Source organism: Podarcis muralis, chromosome 10 (genome assembly GCF_964188315.1).
Source record: "Podarcis muralis chromosome 10, rPodMur119.hap1.1, whole genome shotgun sequence".
NCBI lineage: Eukaryota > Metazoa > Chordata > Lepidosauria > Squamata > Lacertidae > Podarcis > Podarcis muralis.
In genome coordinates, this window is record NC_135664.1 from 6,561,420 (window position 1) to 6,580,233 (window position 18,814).

At 41.3% G+C, this 18,814-nt stretch overlaps 1 protein-coding gene across 1 annotated transcript in view; it reads right to left on the minus strand.

Annotated features, from left to right (window-relative positions):
* The window catches only part of FBXL13 (F-box and leucine rich repeat protein 13), a 72,621-nt gene that overhangs the window by 12,027 nt on the left and 41,780 nt on the right, over positions 1-18,814 (minus strand). Inside the window, exons 13-17 of the mRNA XM_028745696.2 lie at positions 11,754-11,852; positions 9,111-9,228; positions 8,768-8,930; positions 6,940-7,059; positions 5,540-5,666 (exon numbers count right to left, since the gene is read on the minus strand). Coding sequence (XP_028601529.2) covers positions 5,540-5,666; positions 6,940-7,059; positions 8,768-8,930; positions 9,111-9,228; positions 11,754-11,852 — 627 coding nt within the window. The remainder of the gene's footprint in view (positions 1-5,539; positions 5,667-6,939; positions 7,060-8,767; positions 8,931-9,110; positions 9,229-11,753; positions 11,853-18,814) is intronic.

An 18,814-nucleotide genomic window follows, 5' to 3' on the forward strand; every position in this document is an offset into this window, starting at 1 on the left:
GAGCAAAACACTACTCTCCTGCCCACCTTCTGGTTCACTGTATCATTTGACATGAGTTTCATTCATAAAACATGGTTTTCCATTCACAAAACATAGTTATGAAGTTATCCTTTCCAGGCAGTGTGTGTGTAAGACAAGTGCATGGTGCATGCCCTCAATTGACAGCAGAACCCATTAATCTGCCTGGCGTGGGCCTGATGGGAGGCACTGAATTAGGTCTCTGCATGGCTCTGCAAGGCGCTCACTATTGCAAGGAAGAGGTTGCTGTAGAATAATAATAATAATAATAATAATAATAATAATAATAATAATAATTTATTATTTATACGCCGCCCATCTGGCTGAGTTTCCCCAGCCACTCTGGGCGGCTTCCAATCAAGTGTTAAAAACAATACAGCGTTACATATTAAAAACTTCCCTGAACAGGGCTGCCTTAAGATGTCTTCTGAATGTCAGGTAGTTGTTTATCTCTTTGACATCTGATGGGAGGGCGTTCCACAGGGCGGGCACCACTACCGAGAAGGCCCTCTGTCTGGTTCCCTGTAGCCTCACTTCTCATAGAAGGGAAAGGCGCTAGTTTGTGAAGGGGAAAAGTGGGTTTTTCAAGGGACGCCTATGTCTCTGAACTCCTGCTACAATTTCTGTGACACTTATCTTCAACAGAGAGGAAGCTACTGCATTATCAGCGAGTTAAATTGTGAATTCCAAGTATATCTGTAAACACCCACTCACATCTGTAAATAAGCAAGCGTATTGCTTTTGTACTAATTCCTTGAATCCAACCAAGAGAGAAAAACGTGTTGTGAAAATGCTCATGAAATGGTTAGCTGAAAGAACAAAATGTAGTGCATGTTAATAACATTATTACGTGGAAAAAGTAGGATATGTTCATGGTATATGTGTAAAATTTTACAGCATAATAAAAGGTCTTTTGACAGCTTTTCATGTTTGAAGGAAACAAAGTATGAATGAAAAAGCAGAAGGAAACAGCCTGTTTTCATAATTCCATCCATAAACAAACACACACACACACACACGCACGCGCACACACACACACGCACACACACACAGACACTGGATAAGGACTCCCTACTTACTACCAACTTCTGTAGAATACATAACTATTAAACCTTGACTAAATCATTTGGGATACAGGGCAAATAGCCTTATGTCAAAGGAATCCTTGGACTTTCAGTTATGGCAGTTTTCACCATTTGGGAGTGTGGAGAGAGTAAAAGAATTTATGCATTCTCCACTAAAAAGGCCAATGCCAAATCTGTACTGGTTTACTGTTTACTTCCACTTTGCCAAACCTTTACTAGGCATTACAAATATAGGCCATCATAAAGCATCCATATATAAAATTTTAAAATATGTACAAATAAACAGCCATGTAAATATATGTAATAGCGAGGATTTTCATTCAAGTTTCTTCCTGCTAAACAGTGCCATTCACCACTCTAAGAGATACTATTGATAAAAACTCAGCCACCCTTACAGTTAGGTTTACTGTATGTCTGAGATAAGCGTACCCTCCAGCATGCCACAAATGACATTAGGGACACCTTCTAACGCTTACGGTACTGAATATTACTCCTCCTCAAACATTACACTTTGCTTAAGGATCTACTGTGTTTTATGTGCTTTTCAATAACCAGTCTTCAGGTGATTTAAAAGTCAATATGGTATTTGCTCTTTAACCAAAAGAACAAGCTTGGTCCTGCCTTTTAAATTAGAAAACATAAATGAAATGACTGGCATGTGGAGAGGAAGCAGATCTGGAAGAAAGGCAAGTCTCACAATTCACACTTGTTGTTGGCATCCATTTGTCTTGAGAGACAATGGAGTGCGCCTCCAGGGTGCATTAGCAGCACCCTGGGGTGCAAGCCTGGGCAGTGTATATGGAGGTTCTGGGGTGCCCAGGTGATAAGACACACCCTGCCTCGTTGATGTGGTCCAAAGGAAAGCCGAGTAATACATTTGGCACCAGCTTGGCTGCAGGAGTTGCCAGAAGAAGGGGTCCAAGGACCCATACAACCATCTTAGGGACTCTACTCCAAATTTGTGTAGGGTTTCCTTCTTAGGCTTTTCTTCTCCAAAATATGTCCCACAAGGCTATGTGAGTCCCCTTACTTGTATTACATATCTTTATTGCCTTAGGCCAGGGGTCTGAAACCTGCAGCTCCGGAGCCGCATGTGGCTCTTTTACACCTTTGCTACGGCTCCGGGGCAGATACTAACGAGGGGAGGAGGCGCATTGTGGGCCCCGATACTCCCCACTGTGGCGGGCGCTGTACTGGCTGTGACGTCGCATGGGGGCGGTGCGTGCGTTAGTCACGCACCGTCCCGACGTCACCTTCCCGCCCGCCCGCTACATTGTAAGGGGCATGTATGCTGGTCACTGCATTGAAAGGGGGCATGTACGCTGGTCACTGTTTTGAAGGGGAGCGAAGAACACACACACACAAAAAGGTAACTTGTTAATTTAACGTTTATTTCTATGAGGAGGAGTAATTCTGAGGGGTCAAACAAAGAAATAATAAAAAGTGACAAAAAAGTTATTTTTATAATGACGAGTTTTGCGGCTCCCAGGTTTTTTTCCTTCGGAAATGGGTCCAAGTGGCTCTTTTTGTCTTAAAGGTTGCAGACCCCTGCCTTAGGCAACAATGCGTCTCCAAATTTGATTCAGATGTTGTGCTTTATTAAAATTAGCAGCTCAGTTTTTCACAGGATATAAGATCAAAGGAAAGCTTACGTGTTCAGTACATCTGGACGTCAATCCCTATGTTTTGATACAGCAGTACAAGTTTAGATGCCTAAAGATAGGGCATTCAGGTTAAAAATACTGACCACTACGATTTCTCTCAACTCAGAAAGGAAATTAAAGCCACAGTCAGGAAGAAAATGTATAGTTTCACACACACTCCAAATAAATGGTTTGAAGTAAATAATTAAAATGACACTCTCAGGCAATCACTTCAACAGTCACACAGTGCACAAAGGTAATTGAAAATATGATAGAAGGAAATTAATGAAATTATTGGCTAGAATGCAGATCGCAAGAGCTGGGCTAATGTAATACTATGTCAAACTAGGCAGGAAAAATGAACTGTCACTCCAAGAGAGGGGGCAAACAGATTCCATTGGAGTGGTGACATTTTCCTGCTTTGCGAAATGGGAGGAACTTAATATTCCACTTGGGGATGTCCTACTGTCCTGGAGAATGTATAATATAAATATAAAAAAATCCTGTGATAAAATAGGGCAACCAAACTTTACAAGCAAGGGTCCTATCAGAATGCCTCTGAAGATAAGAGATTCTGAGAATCCTTGGGATCTTTGGCAGGGCCATCTTGACAAGTCTGTTCCTAAATACTGTATATTGTTAAGAATTTTTTAAAAGACATATGAAAAAGAAATAGGTCAGCAGTGTTGGAAGACTAGCCAGTTGAAAATGATTAGGGGAAGGGTAGATTTTGAATACGGCTGGATAATTAATTTTTCCAAAGGCAAACAATATTGCGATATGATTGTGTTAAAATATACAACCTCCACTGTAACAATCATATCCACTCTGAGCCCTTTGCTTTTAGTAATGTATCAATTCTTGTATTTGACTGTGTCTTTGATTATAAGCCAAAATAAAAGTGCGGTAAACACTGAATAAATGTAGTACGGTTATTTTTTCAAGAAAAAGGGTCGCGGCAAAATATTAATTTCCACATAGCAAGAATATTTCTTATCTTTAGTATCTCATATGTTGCATATTATTCAAATTATAAACATTGCTTCTTGTTTAAGCCAACAAAGTATGCTAGAAAGTTATTAGTATGTAGGATGTATTTTTCCCCAAAACTTATTTTTAGATGTTTATGCTCCCAGAGCCCTCAGGACGATATCTTTCTGAACTGAAGCATGCTTGCCACTAGAAAGATCAAACATCCTTACATCCATTTTAATGAAAAACTTAAGACACAAGAATGTTAGAATAGAGCTTACATGACCTTTGCACAACAGGTATAAAAAGACACCCTAAATGCAATGCAGCTTTCCATCTTCCACAAGGGAAAGAGAAAACTAACAAAAATGGCTGAATTTACATTTTAAAAGTAAAACAGACTTGTTCTAAAAACACAGAAGATGATAGATAGCTAGCTAGCTAGCTAGCTAGCTAGATGATAGATGATAGATAGATATAGATATATGATAGATAGATAGATGATAGATAGATAGATAGATAGATAGATAGATAGATAGATGGATGATATAGAGATAGACAGACAGATAAAGTGCTTCATTGAGCTGGTTCATACATCACAATAAGGCATGGTTTGTGGCTTACTATGATTGAACAGATTTGTTCTTGGCTCACTGCTCAAGGTTTGTCTGGGAAGAGACCAATCCCAAGTGCTGGTTTGCACATAACACTAGAATGAATCACACCCTCCATTTATTAACTGCAACTAAATCTGTGATTGCAAAAAGCGGGGGAAAGAAAACTTTAAATGCAAATCTTTTTGAAGCCTGGATTTTGCAAGTATGGGGCAACATGCTTATGGACAAAGTAGCCATTTCACAAAAGGGTGCCGGAGCATCTAGCTACGCCCCTGGACTTACCCCTTCTATACGACATGGTATCATTTTATCAACTTTGTTAAGACAATTGAACATGGTTTCCCATATATTCAGTTAACATATAAGGTTTTTTAAATGTAAACAGCCTGGTGTACATCAGACCCTCAGGTGGTGGAGAGGAGAGTAACCAAAAATAAACTCCCCTCTGAATGCAAATAGCAATTTCGAAAGGGAGGGTGTTTCACAGGAGGAGGAGAAAACACCTACCTCCTACAGTCCCAATGATACTCAGGACACCTCATGACTGTAATCTATATTTTAAGATATGTTCACATTGTTGCATTCATACAAATAACATCACATCTAGTTTAGCCAGTAATTGTACTTCTTTGTCACCATATGCTGCTATCTGTACTTTCAATAGTTTCTTGAACACTTATAAGCTTTAAAATGGCTGTATTAAGCCTCTAGGGTAACAGATATCAGTATTTCAATACTGTAAGTCATGAACTAGTCTTCGTTCCATGATCTTCCATGCCTTGCACTCCAAAGAGACTCTGTTTTGCTACTGCTGTGAATACTTGGTCTCAAACCTTTATAAGTCAACAGTGAACATGTAAGAAAGATCGGTTGTGTTAACTGAAGAACCTTAGCATGAACATTATTAGATTAATAAAAACCAATTTTCCCAGTTATCTCATGTTTCAATGACCCAGCCCACAAACTTTACAGTTTATCCTATTTAGCTCATATCTTGCTGCAATCCCTTATTTTTGAATGCTGTTCTATTATTTGTTCCTTCCAATGTGCTACAGTGACCAAAAGGCAAAGAGGATGTTAAGAATTAAGGAAAGAAATTGAGAATAATACAGAAAAGATCACTGTGACTCACAGAAAGTGCTGGCACAGCAATACTAAGAGCATACAGGAACACGTTGCCATGCCTTTGTGTTTTCATTTTTACCTGGTCTGTGACATTAATTCCAGAAATATTAAGATATGCAAGTGAGGAGATCTGTGTTAAAGCATCAATTCCAGCATCAGTCACAGATTGGCAATAACGCAGATTCAGATAAATCAGATTGTGGCACCTTAAAAAACAATAGATCTTGTTATTTCTTTTCTTATTATGCCATACCTGTGCAACTTTTGACTTAGGTTTTCATAGGACACTTCCAAAATTACAATAAAAATGTTCATTTGCCTGCTCACAAAACAGGATACCCTAAGATACTAACTAAGACCATCGTATAAATATTGTTTTAAATTAGTTATTGGGCACTTCAGTGTTAAGCTGTATTGTAGCCTGCCTCACTATTCCTGTTCCATATTTTAAAAACATGTAAAATGTTTTTTCAAGCTTTTCTCATTTCTTCTTTTGACAGTTTTGTTCATGTCAGGCATCTTAGCTTCAGAATAAAATATGGAACATTCGCATGAACAAATTAGCCAAAGGAGACCAGTAAGTAGATCCTTTCTCAATAAATGGAAATTGTCATTATTATTAGGTACTAGAACACAGACACTGATTGTGAAGAAGCAACTTCAGGTGTGCCTGGGACTTGCATATACCCAGCGGAATTTTTCCCTTTTCCCTTTGAGTAACAACCCCCACTCCCACCCCACCTGCCCTTTCAACTGTTTTGAGACGTTCTCAGAGTTTCAAAAGTAGTTTGCATGTATACTCAAAGAACATAAGCCCAAAGCCTATTTGATACATAGAACCTATATGGCCTTTTGGATCCCCAAAACAAAACTGCTGTGTTTTGATTATCTGATAATTATAACGAAAAACAAATTATGCATAAATATAGGTACACACACACAGCCATATAAAAACCAGCAATAAATAAAATTATCTACAGGTATTAGGGAAGAAAAATAATTTTCTAAACACTTGTAGAATATCAGAAATTTTGAATATTGAATCCTATGAATCATTTTTAAGTTGTCAGTTTTACAAAAAGTGACAAAACAGAAAAAAATAGCTGAGACATTAATGGGTATGTGATTCACAGTTAAATTATTTATAGTCCTGTGCTTGTCTATTCAGAAGTAAGAGTCGCTGAGTTCAATGGGGCTTATTCACAGGTGATTATTGGATTCCAACCTAAATTCTATGAACAGTTCTTAAGAAGCTCCATTGAAATGACTCCTAAAACATTACAACTGAACTGTGAATTCCATTGATTTCAACAGGGCTTAGTCACAACAACTCACTTTGCTTTATGTACTATGCACAACATCTTTTCCTAAGCTAGATATCAGAAACAAGATTGATTTTAACAATAATTTTGAAGCAACATTCCTGAAACGCATCTGTTATGTTTCACCAAACAAGTAATATATATGGCATTATGGTACCTGTGGGCTATTTTTGTGATAGCACTGTCAGTGATATAGGAACAATTGGCCAAGCTGAGTTCTCGTATATTTGAGCCTGAAGCACCATCAGTAAATGCTTTTAGTCCTCCATCACTGACTCTAAAACAAATAGAAAATAAGTTATCTGATATATGTCACAATTCTAATCGTGTCCTAAAAACTAGCATCTGAATGCAAGATCATCTATAACTAAACTATACAGCAGTCAATATTTGTCTCTGCATCTATTACAAAAGTGGGTGCTACAATGCTAGGCTTTTTTCAGAACTACAAACTAAACAATGAGATTAGTTGGAAACCTGTTTCCATCTGGTAGCTAAATGGCACCAGTCTGAATGAATCATGTTCTCTGAGATGGAAGTCTTATTAAAATGAATTGGGCTTACTTCCAAAACTTGACCCTCACCAGGAGTGCCAACTTGGCTCCATGACCATGGGTGCCTGGGGTCATGGGTGCCATGCAGCATGCATGGCCCTGGCCCCAAATGTTGTGGGTGCTCAGGCACCCAGGCTCCGGGGAGTTAACACCTATGACTCTCACTGTGGGTGAGAGTCAAGATAGTGCGAGCAGTAATCTGTTCATTCAACAGGACCTCCATTTCCTCCCCACTGCCTCCCGCAGTCCCTCCACTCCATATGGTCAGAAGCACACAGGAGACTGAAAGAGAGAAGAGAATCCCAAAATCCCACTGCACAAGTAGGTTTCTATTGCAAACACAAGGATGGTATGTATGTAATAAGGTAAAGGTAAAGGGACCCCTGACCATTAGGTCCAGTCGTGGCCGACTCTGGGGTTGTGGCGCTCATCTCGCTTTATTGGCTGAGGGAGCCGGCGTACAGCTTCCGGGTCATGTGGCCAGCATGACTAAGCTGCTTCTGGCGAACCAGAGCAGCGCATGGAAATGCCGTTTACCTTCCCACCGGAGTGGTACCTATTTATCTAATTGCACTTTGACGTGCTTTCAAACTGCTAGGTTGGCAGGAGCAGGGACCGAGCAACGGGAGCTCATCCCATCGCGGGGATTCGAACCGCCGACCTTCTGATCGGCAAGTCCTAGGCTCTGTGGTTTAACCCACAGTGCCACCCGCGTCCCATGTATGGAATGTCACCCACTAAATTGAAATAATTTACTGAACAGTAGTCCACTAACTTCAGTAGGACTACACAAAAATAAGTGGTTCTTGTTGTCTCACTCAAATGGGTAGCTTTATGATGCTTTTACTAGAGTGGTCCTGTAATGCATTTAACTGGTAGACACTTGCCCACACCACCCCCAGTCTTGTTGTCTCTGCCATGTCCTCTGTTGCAGTCTACATTTTATCACTGTTGCTGCACTACATCTGGGGAAGGAAGCTGTTGATGTCCTGTTCTACAAATATAATGTGCTGGTTGGTCTAGCACAGGGGTAGGCAACCTAAGGCCCATGGGCCACAAGTGGCCCATGGGGGTTGTTTAACCGACCCACGAGCCGCCCCCGAACTGAGCCACCCACTCGGTGAGTCCCCGCGTGCTGCACTAAACCGGTGCAGTGCAGAGCGGGGACTTGCTTCTGTGGTGCCGGAAATCGTGTCTGCGCAGACGCCGGAAATCGCGGGCACAATCCAGCCCACGGAGGGATCTCCGCTGGAGTGAACTGGCCCAGGCGAGGTAAACCTTGCCAACCCCTGGTCTAGCATATTGTGGTGTTACAGTGGGGCACAGACCTTTTCTCTGTTCTGTGTGCATGGAGGCTAACACATTTTTTTGCTAATTTGCAATTTTGTTAAAATGAATAACCCACACAGTCATTTGAATGTAACGGAATACCTTATACAATCTGATAATTTCAGTACAACAATATCAGGCAGCGGTGCAATCATCTTGAGACTCAAATCTGTTATCTTCTGGCAGTCAGTCACACAAATGTGTTTCATATGAGGCCAGGATTTGCTTATGAGTTTGAAAGTTAGGTCAGTAATCTGATTACTCCCTATTGAAATCACAAAACAACAATTAGGTTACATTTGGCCTGAAGTCAATAGCTTTTTCAGTCACAAAAAGCATGTCTACTTATGCACACGTCTATTTATGTCAAAGAGCCAACGCCATGGTAAAAAGGTAGCACATACAACTATTTTGCAGGAACTATTATACTATGTCATTAACTAACCTTGTATTTTCATCTTGACAAGTTTACATTTAGCAAGTGCTTTAAAAGCTGCATCAGAAACATGTGGGGATTCATTAAATTCAACAGACACAATCTGATGGCATTTTTCAGCTAAAGCCTTTAAGAGAAAATACACAGGTTTCAAATGCATTGTATTTATGTGGAAAATATACATTTTATAATAACAAATGCTGGAGTTTCTATCCTCTCATATCCAACTGAATACTAATAACCGAAGAAGTAAAAATGGCACATCAATTCTGATATTGTTCTTAGTAGCTACTGTTAGACTACTGCTGCAAAATCGAAACATATCTCTGCATAAAGTTAAACGTTAGATAAAAATGACACACCCATTAGTTTATATATATATATATATATATTGCATTACTGAGTGCTTAACAATCTGATTCAAATTGGATTGTAGGTAAATTCATCTGAAATCATCTTCTGATTAAATATGTACAGTACAGTAATAGGTTATTAGCTGTTATGGATTACTGGGGGATTGGACTCATACAATATACCATAATCTCATATCATTCAGATGTCAAATATCGCTATCCAAATTCATTCCTAAATAAAAATAAGTAAAATAATATTGTTATGAGTATGGGGGAAAGATTCAGTAAAGAACTAGAATTTGATCAAACATATAAATTCATGAAGCAAAGTTTGATTAATTAAAACTAAACCAAGGGCTGTTGCATTCAGTTTAGGATCACAAGCTGAGGCAGCGTCACATAGCTAACCAGGGATAAGCCAAGCCGCTATCATGAAAAAAGGGGTTGATGGCCCATCTAAGAAGAAGAGTCTAAAAAGAGACTGCCAAAGTGAATGGGTTAGTGTGGCAGGTGGCAGGAAAAGAGTGTCTTTAGCAAGGTGTACTAGAGAGAAGAAGGGAGAGGAAAAAAGAGAGAGGTCCATCTTGGGCAGGCTGGCTGAAGGCAGGCTGGGAGAGATGCCTTGGACTCCAGTGCTGCGCTGGTGCAGGGAATAAGCCCTTCTTGAGATGACCATGCTGTAAGATCTGGACTCCCTCCATCTAAATTCAGGTGTAAATATGTGAATAAAACATATTTCTTAAAGCTACGACAGCCTCCACTGTGTCTTCAGTGCTCCAAAGGAGCACAGACCCTGGTTGAGGGCAAAGACCCCCACAATCCTGTGCATGGCTTGGTTGAGGGGGCCTGCAACAATACGGAAATCCCCTGTGTAAAGTGAAAATGGAGGTAGAGAGCTTTATCCGTTTATTTCATGAATGGCTCCCAAAAAAGAAGTAAGCAGTGCAGTCATCCTATGTAAAGGGGAGCACTTTTTTACATCTTCTTCCCAGCCAAATGAAGCAGGGGTGGAAGAGTGATTTCAAAGAGTAAACTCTCTCATGGTATCTACTGCCTGGCAAAAAGAGGGAATGGGGAATGGGAATTTTCCTTTCTTTCAGCAGGAAAATTAGACTGTATCACCTGCTCTACATGGCACACAGCATTCTAGCGGAGGGAAGAGGAACCTGATCCTCAGATGCTTCATTCTTTTCCAGGTGGTAGGTGCAGAGTCCCGATATAATATGCCACTTGTGGGACTGCTCAGTTGTGGGGCCATCCCAACAGAAGAACACTGTTACTTCACCAGTAAAAAGCCATTGTGGCTTCTATTGCGTGGACAGGCGGAGTCCCCAGATCCTGCACGGTCCCCCCGTCATGTGGAATAACGACTCAAGACAACGTGCTATGGGATTAAATTGGCCACAACTTTATTAAATTTCAAATTTTGGTAGACCTTGGCTCAGGCATTGGGCGTTCTCCCTCCCCAGTCCCCAGCCGGGGACCTAGGGAGCATCAGGGTTATCCAGTGGGGGGGGGGATGGGCCAGCTCTGGAGAACATATGTTCAAGCAGAGATAGCCGCCCCCGTAACGCCGCCGCCACAGGGGAGAGCAATGACGACCTTTCGGTGTACGGCCAAAGCCTCCCTTCAGAAAACTCTTTAACGGGGAACCCTGGTATCGCCGCCGCAAAGAGGAAGATGGACAAAAGGATTCCGCCCAAGGCCTGATACCGCCAAAGTTGTGACGTTTTGCTATGGGAAAGGCGAAACCTGCCAATGCAGGGAAATTCCTTTCCGGCCCTTTAACAGCGACCTTAAAGTAGCAGCGCCCGCATACCTGTGAAGAAAAGTTAACCTGCAAAATAAGACATTAACTGAGGGTGGGTAGGGTGGGAGAAGCTCTGGAGCCAAGTGAGGATTTCCAGGTAATATCCTCCCTCTATTGTGTGGGCAGGTAATCCCTCCCCTACCTGGCCTGGTCTCCTTGGCAACGCTTCCCTCAGGTGGGATAGGGCAACTGACTGAGGTAGGCGGAGACCTCCAGGTATCCCACTTGAGGGAAGGCAAAGCCAAGCCTATGCTGTTGGAGCCGCTCCAGATCTAGGGGCTGCATGCGTCCACGCAAAGGGCGCCCCCCGTTTTAAGTGGGGAGCGGTCATTGTTTTTTAATCTGACTGGGAACAAAACCAAATTAGAGCTAAGCTAACTTCTAGAATAGTTTTCTTTAGTTTTGCTGTAAAATGCCATATTTTTCATGTCTGGAAATTAACAGAATACATGTTTACAGAACAAATATATGACCATTTCAGTTTCTTACCTGAATACATCTGTCTGATAGAGTGGGCATTTCATTAATGATCAAGTGTTTGATACCACTGCAGCTGTCAGCAATATTCCTGAAGCCTTCCACTGTAAGCTGATTTTTAAAAACATTTTTAATAGAAAACATGAACTGTATGCCAGTATTGAAAATCTTTATTAACATCTATATTATGAGAAAATTATTATACATTATTTTCAAGCTAGTAAAGGAAAACTACAAAATATATTATCTGGGACAAAAGAAGATTTGTTTCAAGAGAATCCATAAGAAAACAGTCTGTCTGAAAATCTCTGATTCCAGATTCACAGCATTTCCCAGCTTCATAAATACTGGGTATGTGTGTACATGTCAAACGTGTTTTTCCATTTAAATATTAATTTTGGAAAGTTAATCCTATACATAGCAATGCCTTTATGAATGCATGCTATTTCTGGTTAAGAAGTCTAGGAAAATGAATAAAAATTTAAAGTTCAAATGAAGCCTATGTTAAATAGGTGCTATAGAGAATGCCCTTCTATGTTCTTCCCACTAAAGGCTCGTTCAGATATAACACAAAATTATAGTTTAGAGCTAAATGAGTGGACCTTGGGCTTGCATGATCCCCTCCTCCCCAAACTCTCCCTGCCTTCCAATATCATGGCAAGACATTGTTTGTTGCTACACGGGGAATCAGTGGCCCTTAGATGTTGCTGGAATGCAACTCCCATCACCCATTGGCAATGCTGACTGGGGCTGATGTGACTGGAGTCCAATAACATATGGAAAGCCATGGAAAGCTGTGAAGAATAATAAGAGTTTAGATTTGATATCCCGCTTTATCACTACCCTAAGGAGTCTCAAAGCGGCTAACAATCTCCTTTCCCTTCTTCCCCCACAACAAATACTCTGAGGTGAGTGTTGGACCAGTGTTTAGAGGCAGAGAAGGGCTGGATTGGGGCTAATCAACTGAGGCTGAGACCTGATAATCTATTAGTGCTGTGAATGGGTGGTTCCCATACCCAGAAATTAGGTGTATGACATGTCCTGGGAGGGGTTGCACTCCTTTGGAAGGGTTTGTAGTCTGGAAGGACTTTTGGATTCTGTGGTGGCTTCTGTGGTTAAGAACGCTTATGTTCAGCTAAGGCTGATTTGCCAGCTTTGACCGTTCCTAGCTCAGGATGGCCTGGCCTCAGTTGTCCATGCACTGCTGCCCTCCCATCTGGACTACTGTAATGTGCTGTGTGTGGAGCAGCCCTTGAAGAGCACCAGAGAGCAATTAGTGCAGGATGCAGCAGCTACTAGGGCTAGTAAGTAAGTAGGGCAGCTGATAGGACCATGTGTCACTGGTCCTGAAAGCACTGCATTGTCTGCCAGTGAGCTGCCAGGCCAAATTGCTCTTAATACTAGCATATAACTCTTTTAAAACTGTTTTTAGAATGTTTTAAAACTGTTTTAAGATTAATATGATAAGTATATTTGCTGCCCTGGGCTTCTTTGGAAGGAAGGGTAGGATGTAAATGAATTAAAAAAGGATATAATAATATGAATATTCAGTGGGACTTACTCACCAGTAAGCGTGCTTAGAAATGTAACTTTGGTTTCACTGCAGCTGAGAGATAGATCACTTTCCTCCCAGCACCAATTTTTAAATTTAATCATTCTAGATCGGGCAGCACCAATACAATTCTTCCAAGTTTTTGAAGGTCTATAAGTCAACTTCATATATAACAACTGATAGACATAGGTGACCAGGAAGTCACTGCCAGTGAGCGAATGAAATTCCATGTTGGCAAGTGAGTAGGGCAGGTAACAGTAACAGGTGGGACTTTTTTCTCCTCTGCCAGCTCACTTGGCTTCTGAATTGGTCATGGAGAAGAACAAGCCCTTCTTCTGCAACCAACATGGAAACAAAGTAAGCATGTGGAGACGGAATGGGGTGGCTTGATACCTTCAATGATCTTGGAAGAAGATGTTGTTGCCATTGTATTTCCATGCAGGCCACAAAGGAGGAGCGGGGTGCCTTCTCTCCTTTGCTGCCTGAATGGACATTCAGGACACTAGCCTCTTAGTCAGCTACTAACATCTGTGGGCTTATTTACAATGCCAACATGAACACTAAAATAAGTATGCTAGGACTCCAGATTTTAAAAACAGCTCAGAAAGAAGAGTAAGCTTAATACCATAAGTAGAAGCTTACTTGAAAGTGGCCAGTAACATTGAATTTTAGAATTAATTTTAGACATGGGAGGAAGAAGTAAATTTGGAGTGATAAATGTGGGGCACAGGCTGGAGAAGACACAAAAATAGAAACTTATTTAAGGCACAAACTTCACAGTTCTTATTTTCAAATGAAATATAGCAAATAAATATGTGATACCCATCGTTTTAACTTCTGCCTCTCTGCTTTCCCACCAATTGCTCAAGAATATCTATAGTATGCCTACAAAGATGCCTAAATATCCAGCTTAAAAGGCTTCCATATAGCTTTGCTCTACTGTACTGAATTTACACTGCATACAAAATATCTTAGTTGCATGCATTTCTAATTTATGGACTATTAACAATAGCTAGTTTGCTTCCATAAATAACTTGCCTTAGGTAACACATTCTTTCTTGGTTTTGTTCTCTCTGGGCTGCCTGAATGATGCAAATCTAGTGGAATGTAAGAACCACTGCCAAATTGCAAATTTATTAAATAAAGATAACATATCATCTTTCACATGGTATAAGAACTGGATGCCAGCTTTTGTGCCATTTTCTATCTCGGCATAGGAAACAGTTCACAAGAGGACAGAAGGTCATGTTGAACAATTCCCAGGGGGTGAATGCTCCTTGAGAAAGTACATTCAGATGTTATTAATTTAAACACAGCATTCCTAATTCATGCTGCGAAAAGATAACTAATCACTATAGAAAATGTATGAAGAACTGCAACAAGCTCCTCAAAATATCAGTTTCTGGACTTTTCCTGAAATGTAAGCTTAGAAACTCTTGAGGACTGGGAAAATCTGGAGCCATGTTTCCTTATCTTATCTTTCTTCCCTTTTAGATTGAAACTGTTTCCAAGAAGTCGGCAAGAAACTAGTTGAAAATCTGATTACCGTTTTCTGATACATTGTAATTATTACATTTTTTCCTCTCACACACACAAAAGACCACTGTTCTAATTGGGAGATACTGGGAGTATTAGCAATTTGTTTTTTTCATGGCTGGGACTTCCCAATCCCAACCTATTTTATTATTTTAGAAAGCACGTTTGACTTGATATTTACTGGTAACAACTATCCTTTAATTCATATTCATATTCTTTGAGAGTTAGCAATACACTGTATTGTAGCTGCTTTGGAGCAAACAAAATCAATGTAATTGTCACTTTCAATATTTGCTTTTTCAACAACTTTTCCCTGTACTATTTCATGAAGTACTTCTGAAACTCCACAGTATTCTAAAAGCAGTTTGCTTTGTAGTATATGTGGGGTTGTGGTGGTAGTGGAAAAAACGCAAGTCCAAATCCCCTCTGGATATGTGGAACTAATTGGGCAATGTCTAGTCAGTTGGACCAAGACTGGTATCTTATCAACAGCTATTAACATATACAATGGATTTTGCTACAGAATTGTGTATATATCATGTGTGTATATCATGGGTATGCACAAATTGCAGCCCAAGTGTACATTATAATACATCTTTTTGGCTTGAATTAAAATATTTCTGTTAAACATAAAATGGACCACATATTGGAATTATTGCCATTTAGGGATGCGGGTGGCGCTGTGGGTAAAAGCCTCAGCGCCTAGGGCTTGCCGATCGAAAGGTCGGCGGTTCGAATCCCCGCGGCGGGGTGCGCTCCCGTTGTTCAGTCCCAGCGCCTGCCAACCTAGCAGTTCGCAAGCACTCCCGGGTGCAAGTAGATAAATAGGGACCGCTTACTAGCAGGAAGGTAAACGGCGTTTCCGTGTGCTGCTCTGGCTCGCCAGATGCAGCTTTGTTACGCTGGCCACATGACCCGGAAGTGTCTCCGGACAGCGCTGGCCCCCCGCCTCTAGAGTGAGATGGGCGCACAACCCTAGAGTCTGTCAAGACTGGCCCGTACGGGCAGGGGTACCTTTACCTTTACCTAGCTTTGAACGAAGCTTAATTTGTAGATAAGAACAGGCAGAACACTCCATAATGTTACTCCTACTCCTCTACATAGATTTTATAATTTTCGGATTAGTGCCACTAAAAGAGCCATCATGCCAGGTGTTCAAATCAGTCTGGCAGATATGCCTGCAGAGGCATTGCTGTGATGACACTTTGCCTCCTACAGCCTCCAGGAAATGTGAGGTGGCCTGAAGATTGCCAGCTGACTCTGTCTTGGGGCGATCCAACCCTATCTGCGAATAACAACTATATTCTGGAAAATAGCACAGTATTAAGTCTCTCTCCAGGCTGCTTTGACCCCCGTTAAATCAGCAGGGTATTTTCCTCCTATGCTGGAAATAGATATATGGAAATTATAGTGTACAAAATTTTAGAAACTTATCAGCTGGGTTTTCAACTAGGCTGGAAACAATTTGCTTCCGTGATTACACTACGCCTAGTATTAGCAGCATCCCTCAGTTGCCCACAATTGTAGACTGGCTGGAGCTTTCTGTGGTTTGGCAGGAGAGCTGAGCAAACTAAAGGAGCTCCTGGCCTTCAGTGGTGCTTTTTCATCACTGAAGGATTTTAGGTTGAGAGTAAGGAGTGCTAGTCTCCGGCAAACCCCTTCAGCAGTGCCACAGCGGTGGTTTTTGCCCCAGGTGAAGCCACCAGAGGGGTGCCATTGAAGCTCTCAGCCTGTGTGTGTATGTGCAAAATGCTTGTGTGTGTGCCAAACTGGCTTCAGAGAGTCGCCTTAAAGGGTCAGAGGCTTGGGGAAAATCAGCCTGCTTTGAAGATTAATTGGAAATTGGGAGGGGGGGAAGAGGTGAATATGAGACTGACCTGCACAGCCTGCAGTCATAAGACTTGTCACCTCAGCTCAAAAAGGATACTGAAGAGCTGGGGGGAAAGTTCAGAAAAGGGCAGCCAAAAAGATCAAGAGGTTGGAGCAACTACTCCAAGAGGAAAGGTTGCAATGTTTGGGCCTTTTTAGTTTAGAAGAAAATAATGGGGGGGGGGCATGACATATATAAGATTATGCGTGGTGTGGAGGAAGTGGACCGAGAGATGCTTTTCTCCTTCTCTAATACCAGAACCTGAGGGGATCCAATGAAGTGAAATGTTGCAAGATTCAGGACAGACTAAAGAAAGTACTTGTTCACACAGCACACAGTAACTATCTGAAGTTATCTGTTATCTGAAGTTGTAGTGACAGCTGCCAACTTGGATGGCTTTCAAGAGATTGAGACAAATTCATGGAAGACAAGACTGTAAGTGGCTACTAGCCATGATGGGCTACATGCTACCTCCAGTGTTAGGGCACTGGGCCTCTGAATGCTAGCTGCTGAGAATCACAAGTAGGGAGAGTGCTGCTGCACTCAGGTCTGCATGGGGGCTTCCCATAGGCAACTGCTTGGTGATTATGAGAACAGGATGCTGGACTGGATGGGTCTTTGGTCTGATCCAGTACAGCTCTTACATTAAGTCACCCCTTAATAGAGTTACCCAATCTGGGTATTTGCCCTGGTGACAAGCTGGCTGGCTATTCTGCCTGCAGTCAGATGGTCAGCAACAACTGCCTGTTTCCTGACCACTTTACACCAACTTTTGGAAGTTCTCACTTCAACAAAATTGTGTTTACAACCAGCAATGTCAATTATTCTTCTATCTCCTGGGTCTCGTGTCTCACTGCAGGCCAATAAAATTTATTAGATTATCAAGCTATTCTTCACCCTAGCTCTGAAATATGTCCATATTTTCTGCTAAAAATCAATACAATGAGAGAGAAAGCAATCAGTTGCGAGTACACCCAACAAAAGAAATCTGGCATGTGAAGCGTAAGCAGAGCTTTTTCTGTGACAGTCTAATACTCACTGGTATGGAGTACTGGCATCTTCCCCTCCCCCCCCCTTTTGCTGTCCATTTTGTGCTGGCACCCACAGCAGAGGGCCTTCTCGGTAGTGGCGCCCGCCCTGTGGAACGCCTTCCCATCAGATGTCAAGGAAATAAACAACTATCTGAGTTTTAGAAGACATCTGAAGGCAGGCCTGTTTAGGGAAGTTTTTAATGATTGATTTTTTATTGTGTTTTTAACATCCTATTGGATTATTATTATTATTATTATTATTACATTATCAATATATGAGTAACAGTACCTCATTTTTTATCCAAAAACACACTGACTAGAAATTAAAATAAGTGGGGCACAGTTACAACATGATGTTGCATTATAATGCAAAGTTCTTCTGTCTAAGACTTCAACCAGCTTGAAACAGGAACCCTGTAGTGTTGTCTGGGATTTGCAGAGGGTGGGGGAAGTTTCACTAAGAGGAAAAGGACACCTGTTTTCTTGCCCGTCTTTCTGCAACCTTCTGCCATTGTGCTATATAGTTCTAAAGGGCCCAGAGGCATGCTATCAGACAGTGCACTCCCCTCAGCACTGGTATTACAAGCCATGCCACCTCATTCTGAACTAGTTTCAGCTTCCAGACCCAATGTAAGGGAGGTCCCTCATGGACTACTGTAGCTAAGTGGTCCCTGTTTAAAAATCACCATAGCTGGTAAAAACTGCTCATATTCATGTGCTAATGGTGAAATATATGACCCTTGATGATGTAATATGCACATGATTCTCTCTCCCCCCCATAAACAGAATACCCCTATGGAGAAAAGTGGCAAGTATGAAGTAGCCTTCAAACTTTTGAAGTGAATCCAGCGACACTGATTTAAATGACCCATGTTGTGATGGTTAAGGAAGGGAGAATGCAATTAGGATAGACAGGATGGGTCTATCCAAGGAGTGTTCGGCTCAAACTTCTATAAGGATCAATGCTTCTTAACTGATAAGAACCACATACTGCTTGCATTCATACGATGTGCATTTTAATTTTAAAATTATTACATTGAAATTGTTTTTATTATGAGACAAATTAAGGGCCCTTGAAACTTAA